Source organism: Camelus dromedarius, chromosome 11, assembly GCF_036321535.1.
Source record: "Camelus dromedarius isolate mCamDro1 chromosome 11, mCamDro1.pat, whole genome shotgun sequence".
Classification (NCBI taxonomy): domain Eukaryota; kingdom Metazoa; phylum Chordata; class Mammalia; order Artiodactyla; family Camelidae; genus Camelus; species Camelus dromedarius.
This window is the reverse complement of record NC_087446.1, coordinates 43,098,400-43,117,353: the sequence shown is the minus strand read 5'-3', so window position 1 is coordinate 43,117,353 and position 18,954 is coordinate 43,098,400. Positions and strand designations below refer to the sequence as shown.

Here is an 18,954-nt window from a genome sequence, read left to right as displayed (position 1 = left end):
TTGCCCCAAAGTCTCAGGATAAAATGGTAATTTCCCTTGATTTTGATTACTGGCTTCATATTGTAAAGTTATAAGAAGGAAAGGAATCCCCTACTGTTTCCAGTTTCCATGTAGTAAAGGAAAAAGCACCAACCCCTAAGTTAATAACACCATTTTTGTGATTTGGAGGGGAAAATACTTTCCGGCCAAAGGGTAACCCACACAGAAGAGCTGATTACTAGGTGAAACACGCTGACAGAATGAGATGTTATTATAGAATCTATTGACACAAGAACTCTAAATCGCTGAGTATACTTCGCCTCTTCCTGAACTCAAACAGAGTAATAAGATAGTATTGATGAAATTCTGTCTGCTACAGGAGGACGTAACAGTTCATTCTTAACCCAAAGGGGTTTATCGGGGATGGACAGTGACGTGATGGAGAGCTTAGAGATCCCACCCTCAGGGCTCTCACATACCCATGACTGAGACGTCGTATTCTATCAGCAACGTCGCTTCTTGTCCACACTGCTTAAGAATACTCATGGCTTCAGCATGCGTGCTTCCAAGAAGCCGAATTCCATCCACACTGAGCAACCTATCGCCAGGTTTGATTGTGCCCTCTCTGAAGGGAGAATAAAGAAACGGTCTTATTAACTTAGCCTCATGGGGCTTCTCATTGATAGTCACTTAGCCAGAGTGGTTCTTTCACACACATTCTACCAACCATTTCATTTGCATTTCCTCTGAAGCACCAAGTGTGACGTTAAGAAAGTAAAGAGGTAACCCTGAACAGAAAATTGCTGCCATAGGAAAATCAGTAACAAGAAAATAACTATACATCAGCAAATAACTAAGTTACCCATAATTAAGTCTTGGGGTGCAAAAGTAACAAAGGCACATTTTTCCTTTTCTAGATTTTTGCCAAAATGTCTAAAATTTGATTTATTGGAGCCCAGGAAATAGCATTAATCTGTTTCTCCAAAGCCAGGTGAGCAGAAAAGCCTGCTGATTCCAATCAATTTATTACCAGTGAACTCAAGCAGGAGAGGGAACGCTGGTGAACAATTTCCCTAGTCTGTAAATTTTTCTACTGATTTATATGGCCATTTGGTGATCATTAAATTGATTCAGTCTCATGTTCACTAGAAAAGCCAGGCAGATACTACTCTCTTTTCTGTGACCGAAGACACTCAAGGCACTGGGAGAAGATGCCCCAGGACAGCAATGACACCACTGAAGTCTAGCCAGGAAGGCTTCCAGGTTATAACCCTCCTGCCTCATGCAGGGTCACAAAGATGAGATAATCAGATGTAGGGATTACAAGTCTAGGACTTGAAAAGAATAAAAATGATGTTTTAACTATCTTTCACCTAGATAACCCTCTAGGTATTTTGATTCTAAATCTTTATCTTAAATTCTTAGATTTCCTTTAGTCCTACATTAATTTGGTACTACATCACTCACAAACTAAAGCCTGCTTCTGAAATTTCTGTCAATTCCAGATCTAAATGTTAATAAGAAACAGAAATACCCTCATTTGCTTCAGGAAAAACAATTTACAAGAAAAGCAAGGGAAGGAAAAAAATGGCAAAATTTCCCTGGAAATTTTGACTTTGTATTATCCTCTGCAAAGGCAAATACACTTTAGCAGAGGGGAGAAACCAGTGTCTTCATATCTTCTTATTTTACATTAAACATCAACATTTTCAAAAAGTGAGCCAACAGTATGAGCTTTGAAGGAAAATAAATCTGAATTCCTCTCTTACTTCATTCATGTACTAGCTGGCGAGTTATTGAAACAGAATGGGTTTCGGTTTTGTCCCCTGTAATGTGTATAAAAACACCTCATCTAGTGGGTGGTTGTGAGGATACAATAAGACAATGTCTGCCAAGCACTTATCACAGCTCCTGGCACATAGTGGATGCTCCATAAGCAGTATTTATTATTAGGACTATTTCTCCTGCTTATGAAAAGGTTTCAAACATTCATCCTAGTCTGAAACACAGTGCAGAGTCAGGGGTAACCAGCGCATTTCCTCCTCCCCTTCAACAATACAGAAAGGCGGGAGTTGTGTTCTCCCATCACGATGGAGTGGACTTCTGCTGTGGGAAATGAACACAAAGATAAGCATCTCCTGGGAAATCTAAATTGTGAGTCTACTGGAGACCCCACAATGTTTATGGTGGGACAGCTGAAGGGGCTTCCTTCAGATATTCAAACTAGCAAGGAAGAGAAAGCTCTAGACACTAACACCAACAATACGCCTTCACTTTCACTAAAAGTCACTTCCATTCGGACATCCATGGTCACCATCAAAGGGCAGTCATAAGGATAAGGATGTTGGCAACAGTAAGAGTCAGAACACCACGACCTCTCTTTCCAGGTTAGGAGATGAGCAGTTGGAGAGGATGTGTGTCAAGGGCCTTCCTTAAAAGAGCTGGCTGCCTTTTATCAACTGCCTCTCAGGTATGACAGGCCCTCTGCAAGGCACCATAAATCTCCAGGCTTTGATAAAATGAAAAAATGCCTACCTTGAAAGGTAGGCACCATTATCTACATTTTACACTGGAGGGAACTGAGCTTAGAGCTGTTAAGTCACTTGCCCAAAACATAAGGTAGTAAGAACTTGAAGCTGGAGTTAAATTTTCTTTCCTCTGATTCCACAGCCTGAACTCTTTCTGTTTTCACATTCCAACATATTTATTTAATATCTATCTGTTGCTGTGAAATTTCTAATTCATCCACTTGTATGCCAAAGTCCCCAGCTTTATTTAATCTGTTTGGATGGGGACACAGAAAGATGAAGCTTACCTGTCGGCAGGCCCTCCAGGACGAACACAGGTTATTACCACAGGACGAGATTTATTCCTATCGTCATGTGCTCCCCCTAGCAAGGAGAAGGAATGCGGCTTACAAAATGCTCTCATTGCTGCCATTAAAAAAATTCAGTTACAAAATATCAGCTGAGAAAGTGAGGTTCATTTTATTGTTGTACATGTGAAGTTTTCCTTCTGGCATGCAACAGCCTTAAACATCTTACTCATTTTATACAGACTGTATGTTTGAAGTCAACATTTCTCCACCTCTCAATAAATATATGACTGTAATCTGGGGTGATACATACATAAACTGTTTAATAGCTAGTGTGATAAAAGCATCAAGTAATTACAAGTTCTAGTCCAATTAGAACAGCTGCTGGCTGTAAACAAAGTGTAGGCAGGTACCCCTGGTGTTAATCAACCTGGACTATAACATAGGTGAGTCTACAATCTGACATAAAGGAAGCAACAAGTAAAAGGAAAAAAATCCAAGTATTAAAAAAAAGAAAAAAGTTCGAATGGCTGAAATGATGGAAATGTCAGCTACCTTGATGGTGGTAGTGGTTTCGCTGGTGTACACATCTATCAAAATTCATCAAACTTCCATGTGAAGTATGTGTAGTTTATTGTACAGGAATCATACCACAATAAAGGTGTTAAAAAATTTTTTTAAATGAGGGTGTTAAAAATATTAGTGCATTTTAAAATCACGACATTTTTAGTACCCCCACCATGTTTTGTTTCTGATGTTCATTTTGTATCTTTTTGTGTATCCCTCAACTAGTTACTGTAGTTATAGCTAATTTTACTAGTTCTGTCTTTTAACTTCACACTAACTTTGTAAGTGGTTGATCCACTACCTTTACCATATATTTGCTTTTACCAGTGAGACTTTTTCTTTCATATGTTTTCTTAATTATGTTTAGGGCCTTTTCTTCACAGCTTAAAGATGTCCCTTTAACATTTCTTGTAAGGCCAGTTTAGTGGTAATGAACTACTTTTGCTATTGCTTGTCTGGAAAATTCTTTATCTCTCATTCAATTCTGAATCTTAATCTTGCTAGGTAGAGTATTCTTGGTTGGAAGTTTTTTCCTCTAGCACTTTGAATATATCAAGTCACTCCCTTCTGGTCTGCAAATTTTCTGCTGAAAAAAAATCAGCTGACAGTCTTATGGGGGTTCCCCCCTTTTTTTTTCTCTTACTGTTTTCAAAATTTTCTTTAACTTTTGATATTTTAGTTATAACGTGTCTTAGTGTGGATCTCTTTGGGTTTATATTGTTTGGGTTTCTCTGCGCTTCCTGGATCTGGATGTCTGTGTCCTTCTCTAGATTAGAAAAGTTTACAGCCATTATTTCTTCAAATAAGTTTTCTGCTCTTTTCTCTCTCTCTCTCCTCTTTCTGGGACTCCTAAAATGTGAATGCTAGTATTCTTTATGTTGTCCCACAAGTTCCTTAAGTTATCCTCTTTTTTTAAAAATTCTTTTTTCTTTTGGCTACTCTGTTTGAGTGATTTCTACCACCTTGTCTTCCAGGTAACTGGTCTGTTCTTCTGATCCATCGATCTGCTACTGAGCCCTCTAGAATGCTTTTCAGTTCAGTTATTATATTCTTCTGTTTGGTCCTTTCTCATGTGTTCTTCCTCTTTGTTGAAGTTCTCACTGTGTTCATGCATTCTTTTCCTGAATTTGGTGAGCATCTTTAATGACCATTACTTTGAACTCTTTATCAGGTAAATTACTTATCTCCATTTCATTAGGGTTCCCCTCACCGTTGAAGTTTTATCTTGTTCCTTCGTTTGGAACGTTTTCCTCTGTTTCCTCATTTTGCTTGACTCTGTGTTTGTTTCTATGCATTATTTAAAACAGCTCTCTCCCAGTCTTGAAGGATTATTCCTGTCTTGATGTGGCCTTTTTATCCTTTGTTAGGGAGCCGGAATTCAGCATTTTCTTAGGTTCTTTTTAGAGGAAATTTTTTTATGTATAGCTGTATATTTGTTGCATCTGTGGAAGGAAGTGAGTTCAGGATCCTCCTATACCACCATCTTGAACCATCCTCCATCCACTTCCAGTTTCCTAATTATTGTTTGTATGACCTGATTTCCTCATATATCACTATCGTGGCTGCCCATCTGGATGGTCTCTGGTTTGCCAGTGTGTAGTAAGTATAAATGTTGCCATCAAGTATTTTTCCTTTAACATTTATGTTTGTCTGGGAGGACAGACTGACATTTCCCAAATCTGGCAGAGGTAGAGAGATCAACTTAAAGAACCTAGCCTAAGAGAAAAATTAAGACATTCACTGTTCCTGATGAAAGCACATGCTTCCTTTATGCTCATTTCTTTACAAGTGATTTATTCAGTCTGGCTGATTGGTAAAAGCTCCATTTCAGTATTTAATTTCTTTCATTCAGTTTGATGGCTTCTTTTAAAATTCTCTCTTACTTAAAATAGGAAATTTGTAACGTTCAGAAAAAAAATTTTAATGGAAATTGACAATAAGTTATAGCACATGATTGACTATATTTATGTAAATACCATTATGTAACTTCTCTTTTGAAAGGTGATCCTAAAGAGAGAGGTTTGGCTTTCCCCTGAGGGTTATTGATTTAGAAAAGGATAGGGGCTGAAGACAGTAAGAAACCTTTCCATTATTTTGATCTGGAAATATAAATATGCAACAGTGAGTGTACGTTAAAGTGTGAGAATTTCTTGATTTGTGATGTTTTACCATTATTGGAAATAATGAACCAAGTGTACTTTGTGATTCACACTTAGGTTCTGGATGTTTGGAGCTGTAAAGTAAAAGACGACTTAGAGCCCACTGATATTTTCAACCCTGGTTGCTTATTAATATCAGCCACCTGGCATGCTTTTTAAAAAATATCAATGCCAGGGACCCAGCGCAGACTGAATCTGAATATTGGGCTCCATGTGTTAAATCTGTACACATACCTACAATTTTACAGTTGAGAATGACTAGAGAAACTTCCTCAGCTAAAATAAAAAGCAACTTAGTGGCAGAGTGATTTTCCTGTTAGCCCAAACCATCTTCCTTGGTTTGGTGGCAAAGGAATTAACAGAAACTTAACTCTTCATTATTTAGGCCAGAGCATCATTTTTCATTTTATTGATGGAAGGTTCTATTGTTTGGGCAGTCAAGATTTTTTAATGTTACACATAGCATTAGAAATGTTAATTCCATACATCAGCTAAAAGCCTGGCTTACTGTTCAAAGACCTGTCCTAATTGGGTAAGAAGAAATTCTCTAGCACTAAATGAACATGCTTCATCTGCAGTATCTACCCCTCCCTCCTTCCTGAATGTCCTGATATTCTCCATTGATCTAAATTAAGCTCAAATCCCATTTATGCCATAATGTCTTATCTGCCATGATAACATTTATCCACAGTGCTTTCTCATTCTGCAGCTCTTTTTGTGATGACCCAATGGTTCTTAGAGGATAGGTGGTGGCCACTTGAGCAAGGAAGATCCTCCAGATGGGCTTCAAACTGATTTGAACATGTAAGTTCTTTATTGAGTCCCATTAAAAAAGTATGCAAAATTAGACAAATTTTTATGTTCAACCAATGTACGAAGGGAGTTACTAAAGCCTACAAAAATGTGGTACTCATAAACTGGAATTGGCTCATTATTACTAAGGTTTTAAAATCAGTGTAATACTAAGAAATCTGATGTCTACACAAATCTAGGCATCATTCATTCATTCATCCATTTATTAACGGCCTATGATGTACCAGGTAGGAGTCGAGGCTCATATTAAAAAACTCTTACTACACATGCACACGTGGATATTTGAAATTCCCGCAAATTGTGGGAAGGACATTTTGTTAACATCATATCAGCAGTTGCCTCGAGGTGGTTGTGGATTTCAACTGCTTCTATTCTTTTTAGTTCTTAATGATAAATTACTGTTGGTTTAGCTCTTTCATTAGCAATTGGATTTGCTATTGATTAACCGTACAGTAGCTAGTGATGAATATCTGCACCAGCAGTATTTTTTACTGCAGCATTTTAGTAATTAGGCTTGTAGGCATGCAATTCAAGCACACTACTCTTTCATATCTATACTGCAAAAACAGTAAATACTACCCTCTGAGGTAAAATCACTTGTACACTGACTTTTCATTACATTCATCTAGCTTTTTATATAGAAACTTGGCAATGGTTAAGGTAAGTGATCTTGGGATCTGTCATTCCACCTAAAAATAGGACTTGGTCAGAAAATAATTACTGGTGTAAACTACTCAGTGAGTTTCTAGTTGCCCATTTTCTCTCATACTCATTCGGGCATTTTATCAACTTATGTCTTAAATTCACTGGACTGTAATTCCCTGTAGACAGGGGTCTTGTCTCCTGATTCCATAGTACTCTGCCTTATGCTGATATGTTGATGTGTCCTTAATGAGTATTTGATTGATTAATTCGCTAAATGATTGACATAGAATTAAACCTAATGCCTAAAGCTTAGTGATTTAAGGCAAGTCTGTGTAAGTGAACATATCTCTTTTATCCCTTGATGCATGCATATTTATTAAGATGCTTAGTTAATTTTAATTAATATTTTAATAACTTTGACAGAATTTGGACTCTAGTTAAATACAAAGTGTAACAGGTAAAAACAAAAAAAAAAAAGTCAAGAAATGTTAAAAATTCCTGAAGCTTCCCTACTATCCTATTGAACCTAAGTGTCATTCTAGGAATTACGAGTTGTTAATGCATGTGTAGTCTTTAAGGGGTGAAATTGTTAATAAGAAAACTAAAATATTAAAAGCCAAAACTGCAGCTCAGAATGAATGGTTTTGTAGACAAGCTGGAGTCACTTGAAATTTTTATTATTAATATCATTTGAAAATGAGATGAATTGAGCTGATGTATACAGGTGCCCAAGGGACTAGATTGGCTGGAATCCATTCTTAGGACAATACAATAATAAAATGTATTTTAAGATAAAACAAGATAAAGTTGCTTAATCCTAGTCTTTTAAATCAAATCAAGATGAATTCATCAACATTTTTGACTCAATGACACAGAAAGTATGAGCGGGAAGGCAAAAGATATGTTGAAAAGTGGCAAATCAGTAGGATGACTATGAATTGACAAGCTTTACAAACAATGGCTTCTTTGCTCAGTATTAACAAACTGAAATAAATTAGCTAGATCATTTGGATTCCATTTTGATTCCCAATTATTGCTTTGTTTCTTTAAAGAAAAATGGGTACAAATGTTATAAGGTGACTTTAGGCACTGAAAACATCAGTTTTTTGATGATGACTTTCTAGTTCCCTCCAAATATTTCACTGACAAAATTCCCCAAGAATATCTGTTGGTTCTATTTTCTAACCATCACCTACCTCGTATTACAAAACCAAAGGTATTGCCTTCTTTGTGTAACGTGACCTCCACAGTTCGGAAAATAACATTCGATCCTTGGACAGCTGGATGCAGGGAAGAGAGAGGGAAATATAAGTCTTATGTCATAATAACATTTTTAAATTTTTTGATAGACATAAAATACTACAGTATTTGCAAATAATTCTTGTTGAGTAAAAAAACAGCAAAAATTTCTTCTAAAAAATGTTAGAAAAAATAATTGGAATGACATACAAATATCATAAAATAGTTATCTTTGTGAGTGACTTATATGGTTCCAGGTAGAATCAAAACCATAGGTACTTTCTTTTCTCCTGTGTAGCCAGTTTTTAGACAGAGCATAATATTCACATTGCTAAAACTCTGTATTACAATACAAGAAAGATAATCTTCATAGGATAAATAAAATTGTTCTCCTTTTGTAAAATGCAAAAATAATATGATTTTTGTAAAATTTATGAGATAATTAATGTCTTTATTTTTGCAGATAGCGCAAGAAGAAAAAGCATTACTCTCAGATGGCCATTAATAGTTTAATCTGATGCAAATTGATTTTCTGACATGATGCATAGCAATTAAACAAAGATATCAGCGGCCCAAATGAAACTTGGAAGGCAAAATAAATTCTAACTACATTCAAAATATTACTACTGACTAATAAAATGAAGATCTACTTAATTTTACTTGATACCATCATGCTTGGTATATGTTTGCCTAGTTATTGCTCTCATTTCACAAAATGAAATTGCATTACCAAGCTGCAGTTTCTAATTATATTACACACAGTCTGAGGGTATGAATTGTATGAAGGAATAGTCATAAACTATTCCTTAAGACTTTTTTTTTTTTTTTAAAGAAACTGGTGAGTAATTCTGGTTATACAGTACACTATTGCTAGATTAAAAAAACCCCCCAAATTTCCCCAAATTAATATTTTATCATTATGGATACAAGGATATTTTTATTCATGGAGACAGAAGAGTTTGCCATCTACAGAACTGATGGTCTTTGCTCCATGTCTTGAATTTGTACAACAATATCTAATTATCTAATGCTGTCTTCATGATCAATGACCCAGTTTTCACATCGTTACTAGATCCTGAAGGGTTTATTATATCAAGCTATCAATAAGAAATACACACAGAATTTAAAGACATCTTTGAAAAGAATGTTTCCTGCCATTTACAGGAATAGAAAGTAATTTTAATTAAGCATTAATTACAATTGTTTTTTAATTATTAGAAATCCTGAATCCTCAAAGGAATAGACATGATTATGAAAAGTACACAGTTAAATTCACAAAACTGCACATACCCTGGGACATAAACTACAGTAAGAACTTGGGTCTGCTGAAAAACAATATAAACCTACAGCTGAACAAAATGTTTTGGTACACTGCTGATTTAATTAAATGTCATATTCTGGCCATCAGGGGACTTACAGTTTATTCTAATCATCTAGGAACAGTACATGCAAATAGATGAAAGTGTTGAGGTACTGTTTTAATTAAATTTTAAAAATTGAGTTCAAACCAAAAGGTTTCTTATTTCTATGACCCAGAAAGCCACTTAATGAAATTGGTTAAGAACATGACCTTTCTGTTATATGGGTAAGGGAGGGGAGGAAAAGATATGGGGAGAAATAATTAATGAGTAGCGTGTGCCAGGAACTCTGCAAAGTGGTTTACAAATATTATTTCATTTAATCATTAAATCAACTTTCAATTACAGACAACCAAATTCCAATTCTGGGCCACCTGTCCTTGTTGGCTGAGTGGCTGTCCTGGGGATGCAAAGCCCTGTAATTTTAATTTTGCTTGAACTAAATCTTACTGACCGCAAAATCTTACAGTCAAATCTAAAGTCAACATAAAGAACTTGGGGACTGTCTGCAGCTTTAGATTATCCACACTATTGGTCTTCATCATTGACAAAGATAAATGGGAATTCTGACTACATTTTAATACACTTAGTGAAACAGCTTTGGTCTTTATAATTTTTATTTGCATGACGGGCTCTCAGTGACTGGGTTTTCACATGAGTTTTGCCACACGAATTTTACTCATTCCTTTAGGGGTGTGTATGTGGACACAGAGATCCAATTAAAGGGCTTACCCAAAGAATCAAACAGGGTACACAGAAGGGCTAGGTAAAAGCCACTTTTACAACGCAAAAAGACTCCTGCTTAGTATTCTGGCTGTACTGTTGTCCCTTATTTCCGTATGTGAATATGCGTGTACTTCTATACCATGAAGTGACAGTCTATATTTTACTACGGTAGAGCTGGTTTTTCTAAATTATATACTATTTCCTGGCCTCCCCAACCCAAATATCTATAGGAGAACAGGAGTTGTGCACTTTCCCACCTCATTACATTGGTTCTGCACATCTGAGTTGCTTTGGTCAATGGGATGTTAAGAGATGTGAGTAGAGCCTGGAAATGTGCTCCTGTGGTTGGGCTTGTCCTGGTTTCCCCCTGCCACTGCCACAGGGAAAGCTTTCCCTGGGTAGCTGCTGCTCCTTCAGACTAAATCTCAGAATGCAGCACGTGGAAGAGACCCAGGACGCCCACCATCTCTCCCCTGTCATCATCATCATTATCCCCACCATCATCTCTGTCTCTCTCTCTTAGAATTAGAAACGAAAAGTAATAAGGCTGACATAGGGACATGCTTTAACACATTTATCTGAATTAAGGAAAGACTCCTTTAAAAAATATTTTTTGAGGGGGAGGTAATTGGGTTTGTTTATTTATTTTTGGAGGAGGTTCTGGGGGTTTAACCCAGGACCTTGTGCATGCTGTACCACTTGAGCTACACCCTCCCCCAGGGAAGGACCCCTTCTGATAGAAAGCTAGTCGGATCGCTGATGGTTTAATGGTGAGCACTGCCTTTGACAATAAGATTCTGTGGCAGATATTTTCCATTAAATAAATGAGGTAAATTTGTAACTCCAAGGTTTGACTGGAAATGGTATTTAAAGACATATAAAATAGCATCATACCAAAAGTTATATCCTTTCCATCTAAGCTTATCATAAAGGTTTTTTTAAAACTTTTTTTATTGCGTTATAGTCATTTTACAATGTTGTGCCAAATTACAGTGTAGAGCACATTTTCTCAGTTATACATGAACATACATATATATTCATTGTCACATTTTTTTCACTGTGAGCTACCACAAGATCTTGTATATATTTCCCTGTGCTATACAGTATAATCCTGTTTATCTATTCTACATATTATTAATTAATTAATTAAATTTTTAGAGGATGTACTAGGGGTTGAACCCAGGACCTTGGCATGCTAAGCATGCAGCTCTACCACTTGAGCTATACCCTCCCCGCTAAGCTTATCATAAAGGATTTTAGGTGTTAACTAAAAATTGGATGGTGATGTAATATCTCAAAATTCTTTAGGGGTTATGTGACCAAAACATTTGAAGGCAGTCCTCTAAACCAACTTTTGATATACAAATACCCAAGACACAGTCTGGTAATATTCTAAATACAGTCTCAAAACACCACATAATTTTAAAATCAAAAAGAAATTTAGAGCTCTTGTAGATGGACTATTTCATTTTCACAAAGAAACTGAATCTCAGAAATGGTAAGTGACTTGCTCAAGGTCAAAATTTCATTTTCCTTCTATCAGATCTCTGTCTCTGTCTCTGTCTTTGTATCCTACCCCCCTAAACGCCTCGCCATCACACATACACATACCCTTCCTCCAGTTCCTTCCAGACTCTGGGGTTGGCTGAGCCTCATATTGCTGTCATTCCTGAGAGAGCTACAGTCTGGGTCTGGGGTGGCCTGTCTTTCAGCAGACAGCTCTGTTCCCGGGGCCTCGCTGCTGGAGGCTTGCTTCTGCTCTAGCTGTCTGGGCTCAGTGAAAGGGAGGCTTATTAATCCCTTCAACCTCTCTGAACTCAAAAATCTTATTAATTTACCTAAATGTAATAGAAAGAGACAGAGATAATCCCTGGAGAACAGACCTCTTCTATCTGATTTCTACCAAAAAATTCACACTTTTGCCTTTAAAAATATTTTCCTTTTTCCCATCAGCTTCATTGCGTGAAGGAGGAACGGCTGGTATAACCACCCAGTCATGACAGGTTTTAACCTCTGAATATTTCTGATACCCACCCTCTCCTCTGTAACCCTACTGATGCTATATTTATTCAGGACACTACCTCTCTTTTGGAAAATTGTAACAGCCTTGGGGCTTCTAGCCTCTGATCTCTTCTCCATTTGACTTGTTAAAATAAATCTAAAAACTCTGATCTGATGCTGCTACTCCTCAGCCTTAAAAGCCTTTAAAGGCTCCTTACTGCCCACGTGACACCATCCGCATGCCACCCATATGGCTCATAAGGCCCCCTTCACTTGGTGCCTGTTTACCTGAGTGGGTTCATCCCTCTCCAGGCCCTGTCTTTCCCTTTCTGCTCCAGCAGTTCCAAACCATTTGCAGTTCAACCTGTGCTCTGGGCTATCGTCTTACCTCCTTGCTGTACCCTGTGTCTGGAATGTTCATCTTCCTACTGGGCCTGCATAACCTCCTTCAAACCCACCCCAAAACTTCCAGCTCTGGGTCATCCATAATACTTGGCAAATCTCCACCAGTGGCCTCACCCTGAGTTCCTCTTAGAAAGAGATTGTGTTTTGTTGATATTCATGTCCCCGGTAGAATAAAAATGCTTAATCGAAGAGCATTAATTAGCTCGAGATATTTGACTCCTTTTAACTCCTTGGCAATGGTTTGAGATAGTGAGTTCAAGAAAACACAGTATTTTCAGTGTAATAATAATAATAATAATAAGGCTTTTTGAGTATGTGATTATGACCTAAATGCTTCACATGGTTATAGTCTTGAATTCTTACAAAAATTCTACATCCACTATAGCCATTTTACAGATGACAAACCTACGGCTCAGAGCTTAACTGGCATGCCCTAAGTCACAAAGCTAGAAAGGGGCAAAATTGACATTTAACTAATGACACAATTCAAGCTCCCAATACCATAATTTACTGCTCCCTTTTATGAAAATGAAAAATGTAGCAAGGTTTCGGGAACACAGACTCCAGCTGATTTGGTTATAAAATCACCAGTAGATTTTCAGTGTTAGATTTTCTGTTCATAAGAACAAGTAGGTACACTCACTCTCTGAGTGCTGTCATCTGGTCCCAAAGCACCATCTATATCCCCATTGCTCTTAAATTTACACTTCTAGTCCAGATCTTTCTCCCAAACTCCAAACCAGATATCCAACTCTTTTCTTGACATTTTCTCTTGGCAGGTCAAATAGGCACCTCAACTGTAGGAACAAACTTCTGATCTTCCCCTCACAGATCAGTTCTGCCCAGTCTTAACCACCCCCTTTAACGGCAGCTCCATTCTTTCAGTTGCTCAGGCTCAAAGCCTCTGGGGGTCTTTGACTCCTCTTTCTGCACAACCCATATTAAATCCATCAGGAAATCCTGTTGGCTCTGTCTTCAAAATAGATGGGGAATGTGAGAGCTTTTCACCATCCTCGCCATTGTCTTCCACCTGGGTGACTGCAATAATCCCCCAACTGGTCTCCAAAGCTTCTACCCTTGCCCCTGCTGTTCTCGCCACAGCAGCCAGAGGAGCCTTTGAAAACATAAATCAGATAATGTCACTCCTCTGCCTCAAACCATACCATGCCTCCCTGCTTCATCCACCATGTTAAGGCCCCTCCAGTAGCCTTCGAAGTTGCCTCTGTCCTTTATACTGCTGACCGCCTCCCCTACTTCTCCTCATGCTTCCTCTGCTCCAGCCACAGTGCCCTTCTCAGTGTTTGTAGAACAACACCAGATACAGTCCTGCCTTTTGACCTTAGCATTGGCTTTTCCTTCTCTCTGGAATTCTCTTCCCCCTGAAATCCATACAGCTAACGAGCTAACTTCCTGACCTCCTTCAAGTCACTGATTAATGTCACTTTCTCAATGAAGCTGTTCCTGGTCACTTCATTTAAAACTGCAGTCCCGCCCTCAGCCCAACAGTCCCATCCCTCACCTTGCTTTACTCTCTTTCTCTCACAGCCTCACGACCCAAAGCATTTACACTACATACAGCTGACCCTTGAAGAACAGAGTTTTGAACTGCGTGAATCCATGTCTATGTGGATTTTTGCAATAGTAAATACTGCAGTTCCACACAATACCCCCTTGTCGAATCTGCAGATATGGAGGAAACTCAGTTACGGAGGAACCGTGCATACGAAGAGCCGACTATAAGTTATACGTGGATTTCAACTGTGCAGACAGTTGGCGGCCCTAACCCCCAGATGGCCTTAAGGAAACATGAGTCCTAGATAATTTTTACCATTATCTATTCTCTTTCAAATTCTTCCTGAATAGGCTATAAGTATATCAGTTCAAATAATTTTTACATGTCAAAAAAAAAAAAAAAAGTGTTCTGCCATTCCTGTAGTAAGACAACGATGGTGAAAAAGAAAAAACAAAACCTGATTGTCTCAGGCAACAACATGGTGTGGCGGCTCTGCCTCAGGACTGTGATGACTTACAGACTGGCGGCAGCTCATACTCGACTTCGAGGACCACTCTTTCCCCGACGTTCTTCAGCAAACTGATGATCTCGTCGTGGCGGAATTTGGCCAGGTTGATGCCATTCACTGCTTTGATATAGTCACCTACATCCAGCTGATCACTTCTGCAAAACAGGGAACATCGCTTCAGTGGACCCCTCCTCATCCCAGGCTGGTCTGACCATATTTTGCACTTTCCCATCATGGGTAAGCATGCAAGTTCAGAAGCCGGACACAGCAGGAGCCCTCGCCTCCCAGGATACGGCTGGTTCCTGGGAGGAGGAGTGCAGCCAAGGTGGATGAGGCACTCAGCGGATCCCTTTCACTCATGCTGTCTGGACACTTCAGAAGTGGGTGGGCTCCTGCTGTCTCTGACTTCTTCCTAACCCTTTACCTCTTTTATTTTTAAAGAGCACCATACAACAAAATAAAGAAAAAATTATTTTTAGCTGCCTTGCCCATAAAGAGATGATTCTCTGAGAGCAGATTATCTAGATCCTGGACACACTTGAGCTTCTCCTTTCTTCTCATTCCTTCTCATTTTTCGCTGCCTGCTTTTTTGGACATTTCACCATTTTGGACATTATGCTTTGGATATCTTCGCTGGGAGTTTGCCCAGAGCCAGTAAGAGGGTCAGTTTATTTTGCCAGTCACTGCTTACAGCAGGGCTGATAAAAGAGTACTGGTAAAGAAGAAATTACAAGAAAGTACTGGGTTTCAGGAACATTCTTCTCTCTCTTCACCAACATACCAGAACCTTGCCTACTTTGGGGCTTTTGGTCAAACTGTACTTCTAAAACAAGGGCAGGGAAGCAAGACCAATGATAGGACTTAAAATTCATATCACTGATGAGGATCTTCAACAGTATTTTATCCCCAAATGAAAATACGGAATTCATTCATTTCACGTAAGCCCAGCTCCAATCTCTCCGCCTCTGGAGCCTCGCTAGTCTGCTCCAGCCTGCAGTACGTGCCGTCACGATCACCTCAGATCTACTGACTCACATTCACATGGCAACTTAATTGCCTGGTGCTCTGTGACAACGCCTAGGTTACTGCTTTTTACTAAAACGCAATGTGATTACTGCTCCCAAGTTTTTCGTGTTTTTTATACCTTATTTCCTCTAATAGATTATAAGCCCCCAGGGGGCAGGGATCTTATCCTTAATTATTCTGGCTTACGACCTGTGAAACGGTAGTGGAGTAAACAATGAATATTTGGTGATTGGTGACACTCAATATAACTGGCACAGCATCCACACATCTGAATACGGCACTGCCCTCCCTCTCAGCTCCAATCACATGCTTTAGGGGCTACACGTGAGAAAGCCCTGGAGACACAGGAAGTCCTAGCATCACAGATCAGCCATGACTGCCAAAATATAAAGGAGCCTATGGTGTGGAAGGAAGTATCTTAAAAAACCTGAAGAAAGAAGATTAGGGTGCTTGAGTTGACATCAGTGTGTTTTCCAAACAATATCTCAGATCATGGAGCAACCCACTGGATTGAGGTTATAATTTGTACAAACAGGTTGATTATCAAAAGCCATCAGTATTTCAGGTGACACTTTATAAGACAAGAACTCTAAAACTTAATTTGGGATGATGTGGACAGGACTGCTGGTGTCCAGGACTTAAGGAACATTAACCTTACTTTGAATGAAAACTGAACATTCCACCCCCTCTGTCTGAGGTAGATTTAGAATTTGTCCACACAGCCAGCCCACCCCTGCCTAGCACCCAGGACATTCCATCTTCACCGACAACCAGTGCAGCCTGCAGTTCATTCGTAGGAAAACTGAGAATATGCGAACAAGTAAAATTATTATTTAGATACATGGAGCTGGGCCTCCCACACTTCCTAGGCCTGTCTTGTCCTTCTAGGGGACATGGGTCATCTGTTCCCCTGAGATGATCGGAGCACCTCACCCCCACTGCAGACCGTCTGCGGTCGGCGGCACACACAGGTGTCTTACAGTGAAAATTACATGAGGACGTGGGTGTCCCTGAGATGACATGAGAGCTCCCTGGTGACTGTGACACAGGCCAGAACAGCCACGCTTCTGGAACGTGCCCCTCACCCCACGCTGCTGCCCAGCAGATGGCAGCTGTCGCTTATTTAGTAGTGACCTTTTCCTGATGAAGTTTTAATTTTTCCATTAATGACACCCTGTGCTCCTTTTTCTCCATCTACCCAAGAGGCAGGTACCTGGCAGCAATTCCTCCTTGCCGCAGGTTGGATACCCTCGGCTTCCCATCCTTGTCAATTCCGCCCGATACCGTCAGCCCGAGGGTGGTGCCTTCCTTCTTCATCAGCTCAACCACGGTGGAGCCCTTGAACTCCTCTGTTAAAAGAAAAACATTTGCTTTAGTAAATGAGAGTAGAAGCACAAGGGGTTGTTTTCGTGGGTGGTGAAGTGACTCCTCCCGGTAAACCGTTTGTACTTCTTCTTTCATGGGAGAAGATCTGTGGCCTCTTTTCCATTGCAATTTGCAGAGTATCTCATAAAGATGAGCATGTGGATACAGGGAGGTGGCTATCCCAGTGTAGTTTATGAAAATGGGTACCAGTGGGGTAGTTTGCACTAGGTTCAAAATAAATAGTCTGACATGACTTATGTACAAGGATAATATTCGCCCTTTGTTTTCTGCCATTCTGAAGTGGCTTTCTCTGGTTTTTCTCCTTGCAACTCCAAATGGAGCAATTGGGAGTTGTAACATAAGGGGCAAGAACAGAATTTTAAATAATACAAAAGCATATGGTGCAGCAGCAAATTCCACGTTCCTGGCACATTTTCGCTGACAAGCCAACCAACACAAGAGAAGAGTGATTTCCACAGGTTTAGGAAAAATATTATTATTTTTTTTAATTAAAATTTTTTTTAATTTTGGGGGGAGGTAATTAGGTTTATTTATTTATTTATTTTAATGGAGGTCCTGGGGATTGAACCTAGGACCTCATGCATGCTAAGCATGCACTCTACCACTGAGCTATACCCTTCCCCAAGAAAAATATTATTGACTCTCTAATGTGGTTTTTTTTTTGGTCTTTCAGAAAACAAAGTACAATAATAGCATCATGTTACAACTTATATCATTTCTTACAAAATGCATCACAATGTTAAGGCAGGGTTGGTCTTCAGAATTCCCAGGGAGTGGCTATTAATCTCTCCTTCTCTACTTTCAGAATTTAAAAATCTCACCAATCTTGTGGGGATAATGTCTGTGCACCAAGAAAGAATGCAAATCTTTTGATTTTAGGCACAACAGAAAGAAAACTTTAAGAATATCCTTCCTTTCCCAAATGAAAATGCATGAACATTTACCTACCCAGAGGCTAACTATGACAAACACTTTCCAAATTCTCTGATATGCTATTTTCCCTCCTCTGCATACACTTTCTGGGGTGGGGAAATTGGACAGTTTTCCAACTCCTGAATCAGGTTACGAATTTCAGGGATTATGACCTTCTAGGACATCAGAGATGCTCACATTAAAATGCAAGAACACACTTTCTTTTTTCAAAGTCAAAAAAACCAAAATCACTATTTGCACACCTCTGCCCTTTCCTTGATTACATGTGACAGAGTTAATTATCATTTCAAAAATTTTATGAATGCTTATCATAAAGGTTTTTAAATGGTTGCTGCTGGTCTATTATTCCAACAGCCAATAAAAAAAATCAAATCATGTTAGGGAAGGAAATAGTCTTTCATCTGATCTAGTGAGGAGAACAGAGCACTTGAGGAAAGAAGGCAAGGGGGACAGGCCACTGATCTCCTTAGCGATGTATTAATGTGAGTCTAGGCAGGTCTTTCGAGATTGCCAGGTCCTGTGACCTTAGCAGCACAGCATATACTTTCTTTTTCCTGACAGTTTCATGACACAGCATCTGTGAGTTGTTACTGCTCTTTAAAGTAGAAGCCGAGGAAGAGTCTATGAGTGTGAATGATGTCAGCTTCATTTACTACATTTTGTATGAGAGACCAAACATGACTGAAATTCAAGAAGCAAAATTCTTGTCAAGGGCACAAAAGTGTGGGCTTTTTTTTTTTTTTACATCATTTACCAGAAGCATTTGTAACAACAGTCCATCACTGTGTGCATTTCACCCATGCCCCCACAACACAGAACAGAACAACCCCCTATAGCTCCCATAAAGACACACACAGGCCCAACCAATAGTTGAAGAGGTC

General features: G+C 39.0%; 1 protein-coding gene across 8 annotated transcripts in view; it reads right to left on the bottom strand.

Moving 5' to 3' along the window:
• GRIP1 (glutamate receptor interacting protein 1) overlaps positions 1-18,954 on the bottom strand; it is a 612,763-nt gene that overhangs the window by 135,145 nt on the left and 458,664 nt on the right. For all 8 annotated transcript variants that reach the window (XM_031462799.2, XM_064491721.1, XM_064491717.1 and 5 more), the window contains 5 exons: positions 16,968-17,103; positions 14,738-14,883; positions 8,175-8,258; positions 2,795-2,870; positions 459-604 (listed from right to left, as the gene is read on the bottom strand). In XM_031462799.2, the coding sequence (XP_031318659.1) occupies positions 459-604; positions 2,795-2,870; positions 8,175-8,258; positions 14,738-14,883; positions 16,968-17,103 (588 nt within the window). The remainder of the gene's footprint in view (positions 1-458; positions 605-2,794; positions 2,871-8,174; positions 8,259-14,737; positions 14,884-16,967; positions 17,104-18,954) is intronic.